Here is a 24,810-nt window from a genome sequence, read left to right on the forward strand (position 1 = left end):
AAAACAAAACTGCTCTTCCAACAATACCATTCAAGTAAAAATAAAAAAATAAAAAAAAAAATTCCAGTTGATTGTTTTGCCCAATTGCAAGCCTATGAGAAGGGAGATTGTAAAACAGAAGGTAAGAAAGACCGTGCAAAGAAATGTGGGCATTTTCAAACTGCAATAAGGATGATGCAATAAGAATGACTGAAATTGAAAACTTAAAGTAGATGCAACACTAAGGAGATGACGTGTTAGAACGTGGCCTGGATTGGAAGATTGCTTTTATCACTCTCAAAATGATAAAAAAGAAGATGAAGCCTTGGTCTGATAAAAGATGTCATTATTTTTATTATGACACTCAATTTGTATTACTACATCTAATAATAAGAAAAAGAAAAGGAACTCTACCAGAACGGCAGAAGGCAAGGACATGAAGGAGTTATATTAAGTAAAAGATTTGTATTTTTACTACTATTTTTGTTAAAGAGTCAATTACTGTTTAAAATATCCTTTCTTACATAAATAAGCACATTCTCATCTGAGTATGAAAAAGAATTAAAGCTCCAATTGTTTATAAGGAAGCATGGGAGGGTGAATGCTTAGTACTTAAAGCTGGAAGAGAGACATCTGTTTGGGCAGTGGACCCTCTGGGAGTACGTTCCAGAATCAAGTATTTTCTCATGAGGTTAAGCCAGAGGAAGTTTTTATTTAAAATAAAGAAAAAAGAAAAGAGTGATACTCACATGGATATTTAATTCAACGTTTTTCCACTGACAAAATCTAGTGAACTTGTCACTAAAAGAGAATAAAATAATTACTAAAAAGTTAAATATTAAATTAACTGGATTTACAAAACAACACTGTAAGACAGACTAGAACGGCATTCTTGGGTAGCTTGTCAAATAAAGTAAGTTTTCTTAAACCCTTTTTCACAGAGCATTTACCAGTATTCATGGCTTTATTTCATGATTCAGATGAAAGAGTTCATGTTTCTTCTTTAATTGTCATAGGCTATGGTAACACTGTTACCTGAATAAGCAGAGACCAATAGGGAGATAATATGAACCACATACATAATGTAATTTTAATAATGTACTTTATGCAACCCAATATATTAAAAAATTATTTCAACATGAAATCAATATGAATTAATGAGATATTCTACATTCTTGTTACTACGTTAAGTCTTTGAAATCTGATGTGTTTTCTGCACTTAAAAGCACATTTTAATTTAGACTTGTCACATTTGAAGTGTTCAATAGCTGTATTTGGCTACTGGCTACCCTATTGGATAGCCATGGCTTTTAGAGCACAGCTCTAAGACAAAAAATTAATGTTTACAATAATTCTAAGAGTAGCCACGTGCCAGGCCTGCTCATGTATTCCTCCTACCGACTCTACAGCCAGGTACTATCATGATCCCCATTTTACAGCTGAGGAGACCAAGGCATCAAAATGTTCAGAGGCTTGCCCAGGGTCACACAGTGACAGAGTGGGAGAGTGGAATTTGAACCCAGACCAAAAGAATCTAATGTATCATCTTAATCAAGATTTAGTACGGCCTCTCAAAGACACAGGTAGCATAGAAGAGAAACCCTCAGTCTAGAATCCCAAGAAGCAATAAGTTCGCCACAGTGACATGCTCCCACAATTCACTTAACTGCTTGATGAGTATTTTCTTTATCTATGAGGAAAAAGATATATCCTGTATCTATTTAATAAAGACATTTTGAACACATTTTTTATTAATGAGCAACACATCTGTAAGGTGGGTTTTTTTTGTTTTCGTTTTTTGTTTTTTGTTTTTTTGAGATGGAGTCTTGCTGTGTCCCCAGACTGGAGTGCAGTGGCACAACCTCTGCTCACCGCGAGCTCCGCCTCCCAGGTTCACACCATTCTCCTGCCTCAGCCTCCTGAGTAGCTGGGACTACAGGCACCCGCCACCACACCCAGCTAATTTTTTTTTGTATTGTTTGTATTTTTAGTAGAGACAGGGTTTTATCATGTTAGCCAAGATGGTCTCGATCCACCCGCCTTGGCCTCCCAAAGTGCTGAGATTACACGCATGAGCTACCCTCCTGGCCAGGTGTTTGTTTTCAAAACTATTTTCAAAATAAATGCATTCTAGATTGAATACTTTTTTTTTTTTTTCTGGTTTTTGTTTTTGTTTTTTGAGACAGAGTCTCAAAAAAAAAGTCACCCAGGCTGGAGTGCAGTAGCGCGATCTCAGCTCACTGCAACCTCCATCTCCCAGGTTCACACCATTCTCCTGCCTCAGCCTCCCGAGTAGCTGGGACTACAGGCACCTGCCACCACACCCAGCTATTTTTTTTTGTATTTTTAGTAGAGACGGGGTTTCACCATGTTAGTCAGGATGGTCTCGATCTCCTGACCTCATGATCCACCCACCTCGGCCTCCCAAAGTGCTGGGATTACAGGCGTGAGTCACCACGCCTGGCGATTGAATACTTCTTAAAAGTAGAGAACATTGTGGTGATGGTTCCTTCTCATTTTGCCCCTGGCATGATTCATTACACAGACACAGGATTCAGGGACAGAGGGAGGAAGGGAGGAAGGCAGTTACAGGTAATATCAGCATCATACTGGAATGCCTTAAAGACATCCAAATATCACAGTTCCCTAGGGGCTTCATTTAATGAGCTTTACAATTTTTTTTTTCTTTTGAAGACAGGGTTTCACTCTGTGTCCCGGGCTGGAGTGCAGTGGTGCAATCCTAGCTCACTACAACCCTCAATTCCTAGGTTCAAGTGATCCTCCCACCTCAGCCTCCCAAGTAGCTAGGACTACAGGCACACACCACCACACTCAGCTATTAGTTTTTAATTTTTATTTTTGAAGATATTGGGTGTTGCTATGTTGTACAGGCTGGTCTCGAAGTCCTAGCCTGAAGCAATCCTTGCTGCCTCAGCCTCCCAAAGTGCTGGGAATACAGGGGTGAGTCACCACACCCAACCAATAGACCTTTTAAAAAATAAGGATCTGTAACAAATATTTCTGAGGCTAATAATCAAATTAAAAATCAAAAGCAGAGGAACAGCTGCAATTACAATAGCATCTTTTTTTCAATGAATCTAAAATGACTCACAAAGAGTGTTTCACTGAGCCTCCTAACATGTCTGACGAAGTTGGTGAATTAAAATTATGTTTTGAGAGTTTCTAAGAGTTACTTCAACCTAATTTTTAAAAGCATGGTGCATGCAAAAGGCAAAACCACATTTGGGTGCACTCTGCATTTATAAATCTATGACAGGTCTTTGAAATTCACTTGGTTTGTTGGGCTAGCTCACACCTGTTTTCTCACAGATGCTGGAGTCCAGAGCTGGTGACAGGGATGGAAATCTGACACATTTTACAACTAGCTGAGGAGGGTTAACAAACAAGGAAGAGAGAAATGCCCACATATTTTGCCCACTTAGAATGGATTTGCTGTAACAAGTTCCTCTTTAGGAAGTACAGATGGTCCTGAGTATCTAGGCTCAGTCCTGTCTCCATGGGGGTTATCTGAGTGCCATTCCCAACCAATGCCTGGTTACTGAGTGGGACACTTCGACAGGAGGGGAACTGTGGCAAAGGAAAGAGCCCAGACAATTATAGGGTTTCAGATAGCTAGAACCCTTGTAGATGACTTAAAAGGATCTTGGAGAGAAGATCAGAGGTTAAAGACATGGAAATGCCTGGGATGCAGTAAGGGTGGAGTAGAAGAAGTGTTTTTAACTCTGATTCCTGACTCAGTCGTTGTCCTGCTGAGCAACTGAAGCTCACTGCCTGAATGAGGCACATAGCTCTCAACTAGAAGACAGAAAGCCTCCACTGCCCTCTCCAATTCTGCCTCACCTGTAACTCAGCCTCATAGCCCTGCTTGGACTTCAGGGAAGATGGGAAGACATTGCACATGGCCCTGCATTGCTGATGGCTGCCTCTTTACCATCAGACTCGGGGTGGTCATGGAAAAAATCGCCTTTTCCATGGGGCCCTTCATGTGCCCAGTCCCAATGAGGTCAAAGGCTACATGACCATATTGATGGAGTCCCTGTGCTTTTCAAAATCAAAGCTCCAAATTTATCACCTGACATGAATTTTTTTTTCTAATTTGATAGAAATTAACACATCAACTTTAAAAATAACTTATTTATAGAAAATTGTAATGGCTGCAGAAAATCCCATGTGCCTGCTTGCCTAAAATGCAAACAGCGTCATTTGCATTTACTGCAAGCATATGAAATGACTGGCTCAAGGAGCGAAAATCACTACTATCTGTGAGCCTGGTTTCAAGCGAAAGGATGCATGGCAAAGTTATAAAATATCCGTGGGAGAACCTCATCCCCACTTTTAATTACCTTCCCCTCTCTCCCTTCTCCCCTAAGGATCACACAAAAGTTAGGTTTACCCAAGAGTTGGGAAAGGTCAGATTTTAGGACCAACAGCCATGGAGATGGCTCAGGAGTTGGCTGCAACTCGGCCCTGAGCCAGCAGCCCACCCTTTCCGTTTGATGCTGGCGCTTTTTGGCAAAGTTTCTGCTACTACTCAGAAGTCATTTGTATGAATATTACTTTCCCAACATACTGACTCTACTCCAGGATAAAATTATCTCTTGAACTCCAATAGAATTGCAGCACAACTTTCTTTTTCATTGCTTTAGTTCTGTGAATTTGTGGAGAAGAAAACTACAGTAAAGTAGCGATTGTTCTTAAAGTGCAATTACTGAGCAGCTGCAGAAAGCTCTAGCATGAGATATAATCATCATGTATATTGTCTAGAAATTAGCCAAGCTGATAACGTAAAGTCAGTGTCAATGCAGATTCTGTTTTAGAAGGTCCAATTTCAGTGGTGCATTGTCACAGAGACCTACTCAAAAACTGAAGAATTGACCAGTAGGTGCCTGAAAAGCATACAAATTGTACATTTTTATAGGTGTCACTAAAAAGTTTCAGAATATTATATGATAAACATGTCATATAGTTTGAGTAACCAAGGGACATATTTATTAGGTATTTAATGTACACGATCATAAACAGACATTGACCTATGTCCTTAAATTCTAATCCTACATAAATCTCCTACACAGAATCTACCATGCTGCCACTTTTCAACAAGTTCAGGCTTGTCCTACTTTGGGAGACATGTTTCCAAAATCCAAGCAAATGAATCAGATAAATTATAGTCAAGTTTGCATTATTAGCAAAGGTCTCCCGATAGGATACTTTTTAAAATTGAGGTTCCTCAGTGTATATTTTAGACTATATTGAAGCTAAGAAATTGAAGGTCAAAGAGATGTTAAGATAGACAAACCCTAAAGTTATAATGTAAAGTACTGAGGAAACAGTTTAACACAAAGCCTGGCACATTTATGTGGTCACTGAATACTTGCTGAATGATTAACACACATTCTAAGGTCAGCATTTACGGCCTAAGATGAGGTACACATACATAACAAAAAATTGTGTGTATACATGCATAAAGTTTCATACCTTTCCATAAATTTTTGAAAAATGTCACCTCGAAGACTTTCACAAATTTCTTCTATGTATGGCTGGAAGAGATGGAAAAGAAATTCCACACTGAATGAATCGGAACGTATCAAAAAAACACAAACCAATGAGACTCAGGTTAAGCGAAGTTCCCAATTATGCACTCCCCATAGCATCGTGTCTGGTACCTGCCCTTCTCCGTGCTTGTCTAATATTCACTAATGGATTCGTCAATATTTAGCTATACCACTTGATTCCAGGAAGACAACACAGACAGGTCTGCCTTGTTTGCCACTATATTCCTACAACCTAATATGACCCCTGGCAAGTTACAGACACTTATTCCATGAGCAGGGCTTGCTTCATGGAGGTGTGACTCGGAAAAGTCTGGTGCTGGGTTTAAGGATCTGTTGTTGCCGCTTCTGAAATTCTTAATCATTTTTGTACGAGGAGCCCTGCATTTTCACGTTGCACTGGGCCCCACAAGTTATGTGGCACAACTTGTAAGCTAATACAAGCATCTGTAATCTGCACTGAGTTTTAAAAACTCAAAGCTAATAGGTCCATGAAGTGAAATTTTTTTTTAATTAGCTATTTTATTTATTGATTTTCCATCTCTTAGAGTCACAGAGATAACCACAAGGGAGAGTTGATCCAGTCTCACTCTTCATCTTGCAGGTAAGGCTACCGGACTGCAGGCAGTGCACTCCCAAGGTCTCTGAGAAGGTCCATGGCTATACTGGGGTTAAGGCGAGGATTCCTGGTTCACATACACAGCGCTCTTGCCCTCCTGGAGAACAACTGCCACCTACTTCAACTTCAGGCCACTTTACCCATTACTGAAGAAACAGCATCAGCTTTCCTTTCCCATGTGATGAACTTCTAAAATCAAGAACTATAAAAATATAAAGTGCCAATATTTCACAGTTCAGCCCAGAGTCAATTAGATAGTTTTAGGAAACATTTTGGCACCCTCAGTTCATTGAATGATCCAAATTTAAACTTTTTTTATGTCTTCATAGATCATTCTGAAAGTTTACAAAAAAAAGGAAAAGAAAAACTACATCATGAAACAGTACAAACCAAGCGACGAGAATAGGAAGTCTGCAGAAGCCACAGGAACCAAACATGGGCTGGGAGGCAGCTGCAGTCCTTCTGGGAGCTTGCTTCCTGCAAGCAGAAAGGACGCTAGCCTGGCGGGCAACATGGGGTAGAGGGTGGTGGTGGGGGGTGAGCCAGTCTACGCCAACTTGCAGAACTATCCCTGTCCTGGGGAAGGCACTAGAGCTAGTTGCGAAAACCATATGGACTTTGTCCCCTTCGTGGTGAAAGAGGAAGCTAAATTATCTCTCTCTGAAGTTCCTTCCAGCTCTGAAATCCTGTGATTCCAGGAAACACACAACATCTATCTTAGCCAAGTCCTCAACAAGTCTCAAGAGGTTCAAAAGAGTCAAGAGACGAAATAGGTTCAAATGTTCAAAGATCTAAGAAAAGGCTACATTTATAGATCACAGATTTTTTTATTTATAAAAGCTATTATGTCAATTAATATTTTTCTTTCATATTTCATCAAACATCCCTACATTCTGCTAATAAAGTGAAAGATGAGTGTCACTGGGAATTTCTAAGGCTACACAGAATCTACCACGCTGCCACTTTTCAACAGAAGGAACTGCATGCAGCAGGCTTGCTAAGGCATATGAAAGCCAGAGTTCAACAGTGAGATCAGGAGCAGACTACTTTCCCTCTCTGATCCTCAGTTCCCTTAATCTGTAAAAGAGAACAGTCGTATCTAAGTTGCAAGGCTGTCGTGAGAATTCGGTAAGATTAAGAATGCTGAGAGCCGAGCTCAGGGCCCAAGCACAAGCCAGGGCCGCTCCCAAGCCCGCCACCAATGGACCTACGCACACACTTACCTCCAAAGGCAATCTTACAACAAAAAGAACTGAATAAAAAGCATTTGTATTTACTTTAAAAAGTTTTGTTTTACTATGAACTTCAACTGACGTTATTGGTTAATGTACCTCTGTAAACAGGACATTCAGACATATACCTTTTACTTATACTTAGTCATTATGCTCTGATGGTACAGAATACATAGAATTGTATTAAGACACTATTTTCATAAACATTATAATATTTTCTTCACCTCTGAAATAAGAATAATACCCATTCTATATCCATTTAGCCAGAAAATTATTTTGACTATGTTTTTAACGAACAAAACAACTCAGTAACGTGTTTTTTAAAAGATATATGAAAGAAATTGCTTCTAAATTGAGTGTTTTTTGAAGGTATGAAAAGAATTCTAGTGGTCTTTGTATCTCCACTGGAACAATTTTTTTTTCAATGTTATTTATGTTATAGTAGAAGCTAAAATCAGATTTGTAACACCCATGTATTATGAGGTATAGTTTAGCAATGTTAAATGTAATTGACCATGAGCTGTCTACGTACCATGGCAAAGTCTGATGAAAACTGAAATTCTGACACTCAAGTATCATGGAGACAACAGAAAGCAGATATTGACATTGTACTTTCTGACTGTAAGATGTGCGATAATAGCTAACATTTGTGGAGCACAGTGACGGGCGGGCCTCGTACAAAGCATCCCGTGTATACCCTTCTCACTGAATCCTCAAGACCTCCCTTTGAGGGAGAGTACAGTGTCATCTCCACTTTACAGATGAGAAAACTGAAGTTAGGAAGGTGGAGAAGCTTACCCAAGTTCCTCCAGCTATGGTCCTGGGACTCAAAGCCACGTCAGGTCAACGAATTTCATAACCCAAGCTTATAGCCCACTACTATCCAGACAGGTATTACATTTTACGAAAGTCCATCTAATTATTGTCACAGAAAGGTAACACCCAGTTTATTACTATCTAAATAATCTAAGAGCCAAATCGGCATTTGCTCTGCTGAATAATCAAGTTTGTTTTGCATAAGCACTATCATAAAATGCCAAGTCAACTTACCTCCCTTTAAATGACCAACTTATCCAGGAAAAAGATGAGTTGATTATTTTCATTTATTAAAACCAATATATTACTCAATGACATTCTTTTCTATTTCTCGTAATTCATAGAAACATGAAAAGCACTTATTCACTGAAGAATCTGACTGTCCTTGTAAACCACTGCCACCTCTATAAAAAACACAGGATGGAAAAGGCTTTTGGGAGGAAGTGAAACCACCTCATCTAAAGAATGCCAAATATATAGGCCTATTAGTAGGGAATTTGATTTTCCAAGTCTTGTCATTTAAACCTATATGACTGTATTGTGTTCAAGATATGAACAACCAAGGTAAAATACAATTTCCCATGACTCAAAGATCACTCAAACATTTGCTCCTGAATCTTGAAAATAAATCGTATTTCCCCTAGAGGATAATCACAGCAAGTATCAACAGCCTGGCACTACAAAATAAATCTTGTTGAGTCTTTGCTCATCACAGGTGCTAGAATGTCAAATGGGAAAAAAAACTTTCTTCTCTGATGTCTTATCTTGACTGATTTCTAGAACATAATGTTACTGCAAAGCTCTGGTGGCCTTTTTCAGAAAAGGCTTTATGAAGCACATTGGTAAGAGGACACTTTGCAATGGGAAGACAAGCGATAATAAACTCAAATTGTCCCAGACAAAGCTCCAGATTAGAACACAGTCTGTACAAAGCAAGTCCTCTAGTGTAATTACACATGCAAAAAGAATGTCACGAAGACCAAATGTTAAGCAAATATTATCTATTTATTTTGGAATCATTTTAACTTACCTGAAAAAGAGTTGATGTCACTTGTTTCTTGGATAAATGACTTTGTACATGTTCTACAGCTTGTTTTGAGAAAGGCTATCAAAAGTCAAAAATAATATTTTTTAACAATAAGATGTAACGAATCTGTGTATGTTATATAATATCACAACAGATAAATTTAGCACAGCAATTCCTAAACAGTAACCTATGGTAATTATATTAACAAACACTCTTTAAAAATCTGTTGAGTATTTATAGGCAATCCCAGCAAGTGCTTGTTCCTCTGGGCAGCCAGTTCTTAGCTACATGTCCAGAAGAATGACCACGTAGGGGCTGATATTATGCAATTCCAGAAGGGTTCAAGATCACTCTGATAATAAAGTGTAAAGAATCCTATTATCAGGCCAGTGCACTGGCTCATGCCTGTAATCCCAGCACTTTGGGAAGTCAAGGCAGGAGGATTACTTGAGCCCAGAAGTTTGCGATCAGCCTGGGCAACATAGTGGAACCTCATCTCCATAAAAATAAAAATAAAAATGAGCCGGGCATGGTGGTGTGCGCCTGTAGTCCTAACTACTCTGGAAGCTGAGGTGGGAGGATTATTTGAGCCCTAAATACATCCATCAATAAACTGATAATGGGGTTGTAAAAAGGTAAAATTTCCACCAAATAAGAGAAAATACACAAAAATATCCCTAAGAATTAATGTCAGGATTACAAAGTCAAGCCATAGTGGTAAAAGGCTCTAAGTTAAGGAAAGTCTTACTGTAACCCCAGCGAGGGCAAAAACAATGGAGCTTCCACTGATAAAAATTAAAAGAGTATCCTCCCCACTCCAAACTTCAAATTGTGTCTTCTTTAATAATGCACAATAAGAAGAAAGGCTTAAAAGGACCATCATACGAATAAACACCCTGTAAATTGTTGAACTACATAAAAACTAAGTTTTCGGAGGCTTTCCCATTGAACATCTGGCATTCTTCAAGCGTTCAGTCCTTCCCTACTGAGGCAGCAAGGCAGGGAGCGGCAACAATTAGTCCTAGGCCCAGAAATTTCTTCACCAAGCCAGGTGGGTCCAAGGAACAGAGCAGTGCATGCCACAAGAAAGATATGTCCTCTTTAGCCACAGTTATGCAAATGTCAGTAGGAACTGTAAATAAACAATGAATACAGAAGCACCAAAATACACCATGACCACGACCTGTGCTGTCCAATAGGACTTGCTGTGCCAATGGGAGGGTTGTGTATCTGTGCCATCCAGTACAAAAGCCACTAGCCCCATGTAACCACTGAGCGCTGGAAAGGTGGCTCATAAGGAACTGAGGTATTAAATTTTTACTCCCATTTGACTTTAATTTCTTTTTTTTTTTTTTGAGACAGAGTCTCGCTCTGTCGCCCAGGCTGGAGTGCAGTGGCCAGAGCTCAGCTCACTGCAAGCTCTGCTTCCCGGGTTTACACCATTCTCCTGCCTCAGCCTCCCAAGTAGCTGGGACTACAGGCGCCCGCCACCTCGCCTGGCTAGTTTTTTGTATTTTTTAGTTGAGACGGGGTTTCACTGTGTTAGCCAGGATGGTCTCGATCTCCTGACCTCGTGATCCACCAGTCTCGGCCTCCCAAAGTGCTGGGATTACAGGCTTGAGCCACCGCGCCCGGCCGACTTCAGTCAATTTAAAGTTAAATGTAAATTGCCACGTGCAACTAGTGGCTACTGCGTTGACAGAGCGGGCCAGGACTGTCAGGCTGCACTTTGGAAAACATTCCTACTGTAGAGATAGTACATGATAAATCTTCTTCCAGTTACTCCTGGTAGAATAATTTCCTAATAACCTAGTTTATCCTAATGACCAAGTTAGATTTAAAAGAAAAAAAAATATTACAACTGCTATTTAACTACTAATGAACAAAATTAACATAATGATTATAAGCCACCTTATTCATTAAAGAGACCATTTAAAATTTATATTTATCAATAGTTGATTAGCTTAATTGTTAAAGTATAGCTCATTTTAAAATAACAAAGCTTAATTTCCTTCAGAATGTCTTGATTTGAGACTAACTTTTTCTTCAGTTGATCTAAATTAGCGATTTTATTTCATTGATTTTTGCAGTGAAAGTATCAGCTTTTGGAAATGAACTAAGCTTACACGAAGCAACACACGTCGTGCCAATATTACCAGGAAACAAATGACAAAGCAGAAGAAATGGGTTCCATCCCGGGCATGCATTTTTCAATTGTAAACACCTTTCTACTGTTTTATTTTCATTCTGGAAACACTGAACATGGTCCCATATTCATCAGTACTAAAGTAACAGAGTTAGAAGAAATACTTACATGTGAACAGGAAAGAAGTTCCTTCATGATGTAGGCATCATAAATTTGTCGACTTCTGCAAAGGCGGTCTTCCTCATTATCAAGTTTTTCATATTCTTTTATCTAGGTTTTTTAAAGTTATCATAGTTAGGTTATGTCTTCCTGGAAACTTGTCTTATTAAAATATATTACTGGCCCAGGCAGAAACCACTTGCACATGAGATAAAGCAAATTACTGAACCAGCTATTCCACAGGAAACAGCTACTTCTAACGTTGTAATAATGAAGTTGGAATAATTTAAATTCAACTAGAAACATACAAGTGGATTTTTTCCCTATGATGACTCTCATCACTTAAATGTAGAAACATAATATTAGGAAACACACACTGCCATGGTTACAATTATCTTACAATACACGAGCCATAGACCATGCATCCTTGCCAATTCTCCTCTCCAAAGCACAAATCATTTCAATTTGGCTGTAATTCAGTTCTAGGAGTTATGATAGGGAATGTTCTCACTCAACTACAGTGTTCCAAAACTACAAGGAGGAAAAAAATATATTGCCAGAATTCCTGCAAAGAGATTTTTCAAAAATCAACTAACGCAAATAAGTATTATAGAAAGGAATTAACCCACAGATGAAAGCATTGGCTTTCCAGGTTGGAACCTCAGGTGCACTATAAAAGGATTAACAGGCAGGTGACTTCAAATCGAGTACTTTGCTGTATTCAGGAAAGGTAACCTGGCTGGTGTTAAAAATGACTAAATAATGAGACTGTGCTTTACAAATATTTGCCTTATGTGGAAATGGCTCCCAATGCTCTAACCTGGTAACAGAAGGTCCTGGACCTCAGAATTGTTCCCAATTTATTTACAGAAATATTTTTAATCCAAAAGACAAGAAGAGAATGAAAACATAGATGATCTATGAAGCTCGGAGGGAGACTGTCACAAAGATCCTCACTATAATGACTGATTAGTACATATGACTTACTTTTGGAAAAGAAGGTTTCTAACAGTTATCCACTTACTATATTGACCTGAGCACTCTTTATTTTGGTATGTTAAAATTGGCACTAATTACGCCCATGAGAGAGAGCACCAACTAAACAGAAATAAAGGTTACCTTTTACTTTATAGTATGGCCTTCACAGTTTTGAAATCAAAACCAGCATATCCTATTTATTAGATTCCTAATAAAGATAAGGGCACAGTCATGCAGGTGAGGGAAAAAGGGTACATGAAGCACTGAGGTCCCATATGGTTCACACGCTGAGAAATTACCAGGAACATCTTAACTGTCCTGAAAGATCATCAGTGTTACACTGTGATGGCTGAATTCACATGGAGTCTTCTTGAAAAAGACAATAAAACCTGACATAAAGGCAGGCAGGCTGGGGAAGGCTGACACTCTATCCCACAGGAAAAGACCATCTTAACGAAGAATCAGTCCAGTAATGTCAACATAGCCAAAAGACCAGGGCTTAATCATCCTGAGTCAATTCAGGAGAAAAGTCTAACACGTTCAAGCGCCATACCAGATGTGAATATGGTAGCTGCAAAGTAACAGAAGCCAGATACCAAAATCTGAAGGAGAGTTGGAAAATAAATCAAAGATTTTTGGCTTGGTTGATTACTTTTGTTGTATTTTGCTTTAGGCAAATCCAAAGGTTAATGCCAGAACGCTAGGATAAAATGGTAGACTATAACCAAACCAAAGGCAAAAGTTTCTGCCTCTACATAAGAACAACCTCAAGAGATAATAAGACTTCATGGAATGATGATCCTTGAAAACAAGTGTAATGAAATTTAAGTCTATGTTCCAAGAAACCTACAAAGCAAACTGACACCTAGTTAAACAAATGCTCATTCTGTGGAAGTTCCTTCCCATGAACAGTCAAATCCCATCATTTCTGGGTAAATGATGCTCTGAACCACAACACTGTCTTCACTAAGAGCCTTGTGCCTTCTAAGCTCCAACTTGAGCAACAGAAAAGGTAGCTCTTAGAAGGCAAAGTAAGAGCCTAAAGCATCTGTGGCTGTAATTTGGTATTCACTTTCTATAATCAGTAGGACCACTGATTAAAGACCATGCAGTCGACTCCCAACAGCTCTAAACAGATGTCCTATTGCAGCATATATGTAGCAAATGCCATTTCTGATCCCGGAAGTTTGGTTGTCCAGGTAACCTGGGCGGGGAAAGGTCTAAGTTCAAGGTGAAAAGTCTTCCCTGCTGCAGGACAGAAACATTATCATCAATAATAAATATTCACAGACCAGTGGTCCCTTTCTGCTTTGGTGGTTACACAGCTCCCAGCTGAACTGGAAGCCTAAATAACCTGAGCCCTAAGAGCAAGCACTTTTGGTCCACAGGTGTCATAGTCTCCGCTTCTGCGTCCATCCTTTGTTCCACCACCATTGCAGTGACATGGTCTAGTGAAGTCATCTCTGCCTGGCCCAATCCAACGCTCTCTCTTTCGTCCTTCACCTTATTGACTTCTCAGCAGCATTCAACTCAGCTGTCCACTGACGCCTTCTTTGAAACATTCTTCTCTGACTTCTGTGACCTATCCTCTCCAGGCTTCTCTTTCTTGGTCTCCTTTCGTAGTTCCTCTCCTCTGCTTGACTTCCAAATACTGAACTGCCTCAGAGCATGGTGCTGGGCGCACCCCTTCTTTACCAGCTAAGTTCTCCCTAGGTAAAGCCATTTAGTCCCATGGTTTCAAATATCAATTATATTCTGATGAGTAAGTCTGGATCTCTAGGACTCCTGAACTCCCGATACTAAATATCTAACTAGCTATTTGACATTTCTAGTTGAACATCTAGAAAGCATCTTAAATTTAACACGTCTAAACGAAACCCTTAACTTCCACATCCTCTGTACTCCAGCCAAACAGGCTCCTCTCCCCGTCTTCTTTATCACAAAAATGAGTAAAATCATCCTCCCAGTTGATTAAGCCAAAAAACGAATAATCATGATTCCACTCTTTCGCCACGCCCCTGCCACCACCACCCCCTACATCCAATCCATCAGCAAATCATGTTTGCTTTACATTCAAAATATAACACAAACTCAGGCTCTGCTTCTGGTAAGAACCAATTAACTCCTAACAGAACAGTCCTCCTGAGATAACAACTACAATTCTGGACACACACAAACATAAGCACTGAAGAGTCACCAAAGGTATGCAGAGAATGGAAAAGGACATCCAACAGAACCTGGAGGAAAATAAAGAGCCACAGAAGGAAAGCTCCAAAATTCTACATATAAATCCCATCAAAATCCCTGGTGGACCCCATAATGACACATGAGCATGGCAGACCCTAAGCAGCCTAGCTAAGCCTTAAAGAACTGAACAAGATTCATCTTCCCCCACTGCAGAGAGGACAGGGCTCAGAGTCTGAGTAAGCCAAGCTAACTGTATTCTTCAACAAACAAATGAAAAAATCCATATCCCTTGCAGGAGCATAACAGAGTTTATAGTATCCACAATATATCAATCACATGTTCAAGACACAGGCTAAAATTATTCTACAGATGAAGAAACAGAAAATGTGACCCATATGCAAGAGGACAAACCATCAATGAAAACCAATCTAAGATAGCCCAGATGTTAGAATTATCAGACAAGGATTTTAAAGCAGCTATTGTAACTGGACATAACAGAAAGGATGTTAACAGAAAATATTCATGTAACGAATAAAAAGATAGGAAATAGCAGCAGAAAATAACTATGAAAAGAACCAGATAAAAATGTCAGAAGTAAAAAATAGAGTATCTGAAATAAAACATTCAATGGATAGACGTAAGAGCAGATTAGAGATGCCAAAAGAAAATGCCAATAAATTTGAAGGCAAATTCATAGGAAGTATCCAACCTAAAGAAAAGAAAGAAAAAATATTGGGGGAAAACTCAGACAGGGTATCCAGGATACATAGGATAGATAATATCCAAAGATCAAACATATATATAATCAGTCTTAAAAGGAGAGGAAAGAAAGATTGAGGTAGAAAAATAATCCTTTAAGAAGTAATGGCCCCTAATTTTCCCAGATTTGGTAAAGAAAAATATATATAAATTTACAGATTCAAGAAACTCAGCAAACTCCACAAAGGATAAATACAATATCTAAAATTACTTCATTAAAAAGCAGAAGCTGTCGGAATGAGGGAAAAAATAATCAAGACACTTTTATATCCGTCTAAAAGAAACCCACTTTATATATAAAAACAAATTGATAGTGGAATGATAAGAAAAGACATATCATGAAAATAGTAAGCATATGAAGACTGAAGTGTCTACATCTATATTAATATCTAGTGAAGTCAATTTCAAGACAAAGAATATTACCAAAGATAGAGACATTTCATATGGAAAGATACAACAATCAAAAATGTTTATGGACTCAATAGCAGAGCTTCAAAAAATGTGGAGAAAATGGTCAAAATAAAAGAAGAAACAGACATTCTACAATCAGAGTTGAAGATTTTAACACCCTTTTCTCAGCAATTGATAGAACAACTAGATATAAAATCAAAAGAGATGTAGAAACTATCATATCAATTACCATGACCTAACTGATACTTATAAAACATGACACCTAATACTCCTCTGTTTTAATTTTTCCACGGGCATTAGAATAAAATGTAAATGTGTTATTCTGGACCCCAAAACTCTGCCTCTCTCTTCAACTTGATCTTATCTCACACTACCTGCCCCTCTCTTCATGCAGTACAACCAGACTACACTAGTTTTCTTTCAGTTCCCTAGACATGCCCAGTTCTTTCCTACCATGTTAGGGGCTCTGTTTTGGCCATGACTTTAGCCTAAAATGCTCTCCTGCTCACCCAGCTTCCATCTTCAAAAGACCAACCTCTTTAACAATCAAACCTGGGTTGAGATGTCATCTCCTTAGACAGTCTTTGACCCATCAATCTAAAGTAGTCACCAAAGTCACAATACAATATGCCGAGTTTTGAGTAGGTTTTGAGTCATTACATAGCAGTTTTTACTTTCGGGTACATTTCCTGTTTATTTATTATTTGTTTATTGTCTGTTTCTCTCAACCAGAATACAAGCTCAAAGAGATACATTCTTTGTATCTGTTCATCTGAACAATGTCTGGCATGATGTTGGTGTTTAATAAATATTGGTTATGCTAGGCATAGTAGCTCATGCCTGTAATCCCAGCACTTTGGGAGGCTATGGTGGGAGGATCACTTAAGGCCAGAAATTCAAGACCAGCCTGGGCAACACAGTGAGACCTCATCTCTACAAAAATTTTTAAAATAAAAAAAAGTATCTGGGTGTGGTACACACTTGTTATCTAAGCTACTCAGGAGGCTGCGGCAGGAGGTTCACTTGAGCCCAGGAGTTCAAGACTAGAGGGAGCCACGATTGCACCACTGCACTCCAGCGTGGGTGACAGAGTGAGACCCTGTCTCAAAATTTTAAAAATAATAAATAAATATTGGTTGAACCAGTGAAAAAAATCTATATAGTAACTTTACCTTGGAATAATATTTATTTTCTCTTTTCCATTACTTATTTTTTAAATCTAGGTATAAGGTACATGTTTTTATAAGCTGCCTCAAAATCTAACTGGAACAAGAAGTATATAAATCAACACATGGAGCAGTAACTGTGGGGCATCACTGTCCCATGTGTGTTGTGTATACACACAACCACCCTACAAGACAGGTACTACAATCATTCCAATTCTTAGCTGAGGAATCCCAGGTAGAGAAAAGCTTCCCAAGTTTACACAAGTAGTAAGTAGTAGAGTTCGAATCCAGGCAGTCAGAGTTCAGCACCTAGAACTCTGAACCACTATGCTGCACAGAACGGAAGAGCATATTATAGATACTATGGTTTTGAAAGCAATTGTTCACCTGGTGTCCTATTTGAACCTCACAGCCTGTGAAGTGAGCAGGAGACGATGACCAGCCTCACTTTATAGATGAGGTAACTGAAGCTCAGATATGAAGCCCTCATACTATGACAGCCTCAAGTACAGGGACAGAGTCTGCATTTGTAAGCTCAGGGTCTGATAGAAGGTAGATACTTCAGGGTTTAATGAATCATTTGCCCCATATGCCACGGCAGATGAGAGGCACCACTGCACCTAGATCCTAGCTAGGTCTTCTGCTGATGAGTCAAATAATGGTCGAGATGAAAATGCTGACCACACACACAAGCAGCAGGCACATGGTAGGCATGACATGAGCATTAGACAACAGTGTAAGAATCAGAGGAGTCAGCCATCACAGAAGACGGAAACAGCTGCATAAACAGACTTGCTAGAAAATGTAGAAATTTTCCATATTGAGCTAGACCTTACAGAAAGCTAGGCTTCCAACAAGCGAAGAAGCAGCATTCTAAGCTGGGGAAAGGACACAGTAAAGTAACAAAAAGAACAGGCTTGGATTTGGGGAATGCCGGTTAGTCAGGTTTGGCCAGTGTAGACATTCTGTGTAAGAAGATAGTGAAAAATAAACAGGGAGAGGTAGGTAATAAGTAATGTAAAGCTACTCTGAATGCCAGGATACGCAGTTAGAACTTTAACATGAGAAATGGGTAATTGTTTGGGGATACAGGGAAGTAGAAAAACAATGTACAAAATGTACATTTCAAGATACCTGACGAGAGCTTTCTAGATATTGGGGTCACAAATCAACAAGCAGAAATTAAAGGAAAATTACTAAACTGACAAAAATGAGGGGTCAGAGAAGAATTACTGGTAACTTCAATGTGTAAAGGCTGCACTAATTTAATTAGAGAAATGCACTTGAGCCCCAAGAATGGAGGATATCTTCAGTGAAAGAACACAGAGCAGGTTGCTGAGGAGTTTTGCAGCATCCTCCAAGGGGATCATCTGATGAGCCAGACCCACCATGTGCCAAGCCAGAAGAGAGGGGAGAAGAGCTGGGGAGGACGCCAGCTAAGAGAAACACCAATGCTTCAAGTTCAAATGGAAACGCATCAGCAGCAATCACCACCGTATCTGCAATAAGTACTTAGGAAATAACCACAAGTAGATTGCCCATCTGTTTCAACCCAGCAAAAATTATCTGCTAAAGGAGATTTCTCTGTGTTTGACAAGGTGACTTAGTAAATGCTGAAATGGGAGAGTTGAAGTTTTTAGGAACACAAGAAAGAAATTTTTTATGACAGATCAAGCTGTGATATGTATCCAGATAAAAGGCCTGATTATGATTCAGACTGAAATAATAAGGTCACTTTATACTGAGTAAAATCCTTTTGGATTTAGCTTACTTTTTTTACATTATGGTAAAAGTACATCATAATTTGACCCTTCTTCCTAAAAATACATTAACATAATTGTTTAAGTTTTCATGTGTATGTATGTTTTTATGTATATTTTCATATATAAATGAGAAAGAAAAGAATATTCCTCCAATTTTCAAATTTTTACAAGGATGACTTATATCAGGCAGGCCCAGTCATGCTATGCTTTCTTTTGACCATTTAAAATGTTTTAGGATAAAGATACACCACACTAATAATAATGGTATATATCATTTCTTAAATATATTTTCATTAAAAATAGTTTCTAATTTCTACTTTCCTCTTTGACTTACAAATTGTTTAGAAGTATATTCATTTTCAGGTAGCTAAGGATTCGTTAGTTTAACTCTTGTTATTAAATTTGAGCTTAATTCTACCGTTGTCAGAGAACATACTCAAAGCAATTTCAATCATGAAATTTGTAGAAGCTTTCTTTAGGACTCAGCACATGATCTATTCTGATGCTCCATGTGTACTTTAAAGAATGTGGGCTGGGTGCCGGTGGCTCACGCCTGTAATCCCAGCACTTTGGGAGGCTGAGGCGGGCAGATTACAAGGTCAGGAGTTCGAGACCAGCCTGGGTCAACATGGTGAAACCCCGTCTCTACTAAAAATACAAAAATTAGCTGACCGTGGTAGCGGGCACCTGCAATCCCAGCTACTCGGGAGGCTGAAGCAGGAGAATCGCTTGAACCTGCGAGACAGGTTGCAGTGAGTCGAGATCATGTCACTGCACTCCAGCCCGGGCAACAGAGCAAGATTCCATCTCAAAAAAAAAAAAAAGAAAAAAGAAAGTGAATTCTATTTTTGCTAGGTGCAGCATTTTACATATGTCAATTAGGTCAAATTTACTCATGATCTATTAGGATCTTCTATATCCTTACTAATGTTTTTGTCTGTCTGTTCTACAAGCTGTAGAAGGGTATGTGTTAATATCTCCCAATGGGATTATAGATTTGTCATTTTGTATCTGCCAATTTTTGCTTTTTATTATTTGAAGTGATGTTATTTGTAACATACAGATTTCAGTTTGTGATATCTTTTTGTTGGATTGACCCTGTTATCATTAAGAAATACATCTTTATTTCAAAGCAGCATTATTGCATAGTTTGCCTGATATTAGTGTACTTATGCTGGCTTTGCTTTGGTTAGTGTTTGTATTATATCATCTTTTCCATCCCTTTGTTTAAACTATATCTCTTGTAAGCAGTATATTGGGGGAGGGTCGGTTCTTTATCCAGGCTGAAAAACCTAATCTTTTACTTAGAGTATTTAGTCCTTTACATGAAATGTAATTACTTAAATAGATTTGTAGCTACTTACTCTCTGTTTGCAATTTGACCCACCTATTTCATGCCCTACCTATATTCCTTTTTTTGCCCTTCTGTTGATTAGCAAATGTTACTTTATTTAATTTTTCCCTCTTTTAACTTGTTAGATATACAGTCATGTGGAGCTTAATGACAGGGATACACTCTAAGAAATGTGTCAATAGGAAATTTCATAATTGTGCGAACATCATAGAGCATGCTTACAAGAACCTACGTGGTATACCTACTACACCCCTAGGCCATATGACATAGCCTATTGCTCCTAGGATTCAAACCTGTGCAGCATGTGACTGTACTGAATACTGTAGGCAACTGTAACACAATGGTAAGTATATCCAAGCAAAGAAAAGGTACAGTAAAAATATAGTATTATAATTTTCTGGGATCACTGTCATATACATGGTCTTTTGTTGGCCTAATATCATTATGCAGCGCGTGGCTATATATACTATTTTTTTATAAATTACCTTAGAAATTAAAATAAACATCCCTGACTGATTACAAACCAATGGAAATTATTACTTATACTAAAATTATTACTTACACTAATCCCCAATAATCCTAGAACCTTAAAATATTAACTTTCTAAACCTCCCCTGCCTTTTCTGCTAGTCATGAAATTTAGTTCTAGATTATTTTAAGCTCGAGAAACACGACATTATTGTTTTACACAGTCAATATTCATTTACATTTTACATACATATTTACCCTTCATGCTCTCCATTTCTTCCTGCATCTCCATGTGAATCATTATTCTTCTGACTAAATTACTTCTCTTTAGTATTTCCTGTCATGCAGGTCCACTATTGACAAATCCCTCAGCTTCTGTTTGTCTAACTATATCTTTATATCACTTCATTTTCTTAACGAGAATTTTTTATTTCAATTATCCACAAAACAATATTATAATACTTTATAAAAATATTAAGTTTAGGCTACTATTATTCATTTTAAAAAGTGTGCTAGAAGGCTGTTTTTGCCAAGTTCCTTTTTTGGTAAAGGTTAACTTCCACATTAAGACACTGAAGATGAAAAGCTGTTGGAAAAAACTCTTCAAATGTACAAAGTTGTTTATTTTTCTTGGCAATTTAAAAATACAGAACACTTTAAAATGAATACACATTAAGTTAGTGTTTTATCCCTACTATACAATTGTTATTATATAAGGAACTGCTCCATTCAGTTAAAACCTAATGAATACCATCAACTTTTCCTGGCTTACTTTCCTGATCAGATTTAGTATATAAACATAATTTTGTTACCCTTTTGAATATACTTAGAAAAATTACAGTATCATAGTTCACAGAAAGTCCTTTAAAAATCTCATGTCACAAGTTGTTGACAAGAGGAAATAATGATGTCACTCTTCTTAGGAAGATCCTCTTGGTAGAGAGAGTCAATACTAAGCAGGATACGTAAACAGAAAAAACAACTACAATTTTTAGTACCAGAACCACTGCCAACTTACATGAAGTCCATCTGTCACATTTTTAAATGGTTTGAATTTGAACATATATGCCATGGCACAGAATTTCAAATCTAATGATTAAATCAGGTAAATAATGATAGTTAAGAATTATATTCTGAAAACAGAGAAACCTTATAAGGCTTAATTTAAGGTGTGACTGTATGAGAGTATTTTATAACATACACACCAGACCTTCATTTTATTTATTAGATTCAATTTTTCCTTTGCTAGACACTTATACCACTAATGCTCTATTCAAATTTGTATTTTGAAATTTTTGAGTGACTCTTAAAAATAGTCTTATTTTGTATGTTTAACTTTTGCACTTCAGGGTAAAAACTGTCCTCTTTTCACCACTGTTAATATTCAGAACAAGTTTTCCTCCCCAAATCAACTATTTAATATATTCTAAAGGGGGAAAAATGACCACCATTAAGCAGACTTTTTTTTTTTTTTTTTTTTTTTTGAGACGGAGTCCTGCTCTGTCGCCCAGGCTGGAGTGCAGTGGCCGGATCTCGGCTCACGGCAAGCTCCGCCTCCCGGGTTCACGCCATTCTCTTGCCTCAGCCTCCTGAGTAGCTGGGACTACAGGCGCCCGCCACCTCGCCCGGCTAATTTTTTGCATTTTTAGTAGAGACGGGGTTTCACCATGGTCTCGATCTCCTGACCTTGTGATCCGCCCGCCTCGGCCTCCCAAAGTGCTGGATTACAGGCGTGAGCCACCGTGCCCAGCCTCTGTTCATCTATTTCAACCTGCGCAAAAGTGCGTTCAAGTCCCCGATCTGGTCGTATTTTCTCTTTGTGGCACCCATCACCATAAGGACATATTAGCAATATCTCACAGTACCAAGTCTACTTTTTCAAAAGGGCTTTTTAAATGCTGGGTCTTACTCTGCATGTTATCTAAAGATTAAAAGATTTCCCCTTGGATTGGATAGTACAGTTTCAATTATATATTGCCTTAAAAAGTCACTGGGCATGGTGGCTCACACCTGTAATCCCAGCACTTTGGGGGGCCGAGGCAGGCAGATCATGAGGTCAGGAGTTCGACACTAGCCTGGAAAACATGGTGAAACCCTGTCTCTACTAAAGATATAAAAACATTAGCTAGGTGTGGTGGCAGGTGCTACTCAGAGAGGCTCAGGCAGGAGAATCGCTTGAACTAGGGAGGCAGAGGTTGCAGTGAGCTGGTATGGCACCAATGCACTTCAGCCTGGGCAACAGGGCAAGACTCCATCTCAAAAAACAAAACAAAACAAAAAAATCAATGCAACCTCACACAAGATTAAGTCACTTTCTAGTTACCTTCATTATTCTAAGCCAAACTCTTCAGAAAAGGAGTGAAGTGAAAAATTTATTATGCTACTTTTCAGTTCTATTAATATGAATATTAATGTAATGCATTATACTTTCAAATTCCACTTCTGTGGTCTAACATTTAATCAAGTTTGAGATCCTGTTTATATTCCTTTTGAAAAACCTGGCCCATGTCCATGCAAAAGGAGGCATATATTAAGATTGCCTACTGACTGTTTAACTTAGAAAAAACTTTTGAGAATAATAAATGCAAGAAACTTTAAAAAACTGGAATGGAATTATTTGGTCTAAAATGTAATTTTAGCTTTTATTATGGTATAGCTTTTTATCTCTCAAGTTTTATCTATAACAACGATTTTCTTTGAGCAATTCTGACTTTGGGGAAGAAAAGAAAGGAAATCATTTATAAGCAGTAGTCTCAGTGTCCTTCATTACCATGCTATCACCCACATTGTCATCAGTATCTTAGCTCTATTTTCTTTGGACCCTGAAATTGGTTGGAAAATTCATCATTGGTACTTTAGAGTTTAATACTTGAAGAAAAAAAAAAGTGGTTTTGTGGAGCCATATCTGGGATTCCAGTTTACCATTAAAAATGTGCAGAGTAAAGAAGATATTCTTCTTTTGATCCCTGTAGAAACTCTACACAGGTTCTTTATATTTTGGTAGATATGCACATATAAAATAGGCTACTTGAATTTTAAGTTTTCTCCCAGCTGGTACTATGGCTCTGTAGCAGTGAAGCTGTCTTCCAAGAAGGACTGAATATATTCAAATGTTGGTCTTTCATCAGGGTCCTTCTTCCAATACAGATTCATCAATTCGTGGAGGGATTCTGGACAGCCCTGAGGGCAGGGCATCCTGTATCCTTGCTCCACCTGTTCCAGTACTTCACGGTTCACCATACCTGGATATGGCACTCTGCCCTTTGTTACCAGTTCCATCTGTAGAATTCCCAATGACCAGACATCAGACTTTATTGTAAACCCACCATACAGTGCAGCTTCAGGAGCTGTCCATTTGATTGGAAATTCTGCACCTTGTCTTGCTGTGTATTCATTGTCTTCAATTGACCTTGCTAAACCAAAATCTGCTATTTTGCCCACAAGATTTTCTCCTACAAGAATATTAGCAGCCCGGAGATCTCAGTGAATATAGTTCATTCTTTCAATATATGCCATACCATCAGCAATCTGAGCAGCCATATCAACCATGTGTAGAAGCTTCAAATACTTTCCATCTCCTTCCTTCAATCCTTAAGGAAATATAATAAGCTTCCTTTTGACATAAATACAGTGACAATGTAAATTGGCTCTTCAGAAACAACAGTATATAGTGGAACAAGTTTACTATGTCTTTTTTTTTTTTTTTTTTTTTTTCATTATCTGAGCTTCTTGAAGGAAAGTTTCTGGCATCATTGTGCCTGGTTTTAGTGTTTGATTGCTACTTTTGTAGTTCTATTCCATGTTCCCATCCACATTTTGCCAAAACATCCTTGTCCTAGTTTAACCTCTAGTCGCAAAATTCTCAAGGGATTTCCCAAGCATCTTTTGCTAGACCTTGAGTCTGAGGTTTCACAGTTGGACACACAGTTGTTAACTTGTGGCTTACACTATCAGCATGTTCTGTGTAGTGTTTTGTCAATTTCTGCAGAGTATCCAATTGTTCTCTGGTTGTGATATAGTATCCACCATTGACAAGTTTCCTAATTTTGTAGTGTTTCACATTGTCACCCCTTACCTCATCCCAATCATGAATAGAGAGGGAATAAGCACCTTTAGTAGTTTCACTCTCTCATTTTTGTTTTGTTTGCTTGTTTTTTTTTTTTTTGAGATGGAGTC

The 24,810-nt window shown here is 38.3% G+C and overlaps 1 protein-coding gene and 1 pseudogene across 2 annotated transcripts in view; both read right to left on the reverse strand.

Moving 5' to 3' along the window:
- Positions 1–24,810, reverse strand: part of ADRBK2 (adrenergic, beta, receptor kinase 2) — a 158,703-nt gene that overhangs the window by 47,983 nt on the left and 85,910 nt on the right. Inside the window, exons 4-8 of one of the 2 annotated variants that reach the window (XM_011934847.1) lie at positions 11,558–11,659; positions 9,247–9,321; positions 6,559–6,645; positions 5,476–5,537; positions 729–780 (exon numbers count right to left, since the gene is read on the reverse strand). In XM_011934847.1, coding sequence (XP_011790237.1) covers positions 729–780; positions 5,476–5,537; positions 6,559–6,645; positions 9,247–9,321; positions 11,558–11,659 — 378 coding nt within the window. The remainder of the gene's footprint in view (positions 1–728; positions 781–5,475; positions 5,538–6,558; positions 6,646–9,246; positions 9,322–11,557; positions 11,660–24,810) is intronic. The other variant, XM_011934849.1, reaches the window with a different exon arrangement.
- The window catches only part of LOC105506643, a 4,150-nt pseudogene continuing 2,998 nt past the window's right edge, over positions 23,659–24,810 (reverse strand).

Source organism: Colobus angolensis, unplaced genomic scaffold (genome assembly GCF_000951035.1).
Source record: "Colobus angolensis palliatus isolate OR3802 unplaced genomic scaffold, Cang.pa_1.0 Scaffold139, whole genome shotgun sequence".
Taxonomy (NCBI): domain Eukaryota; kingdom Metazoa; phylum Chordata; class Mammalia; order Primates; family Cercopithecidae; genus Colobus; species Colobus angolensis.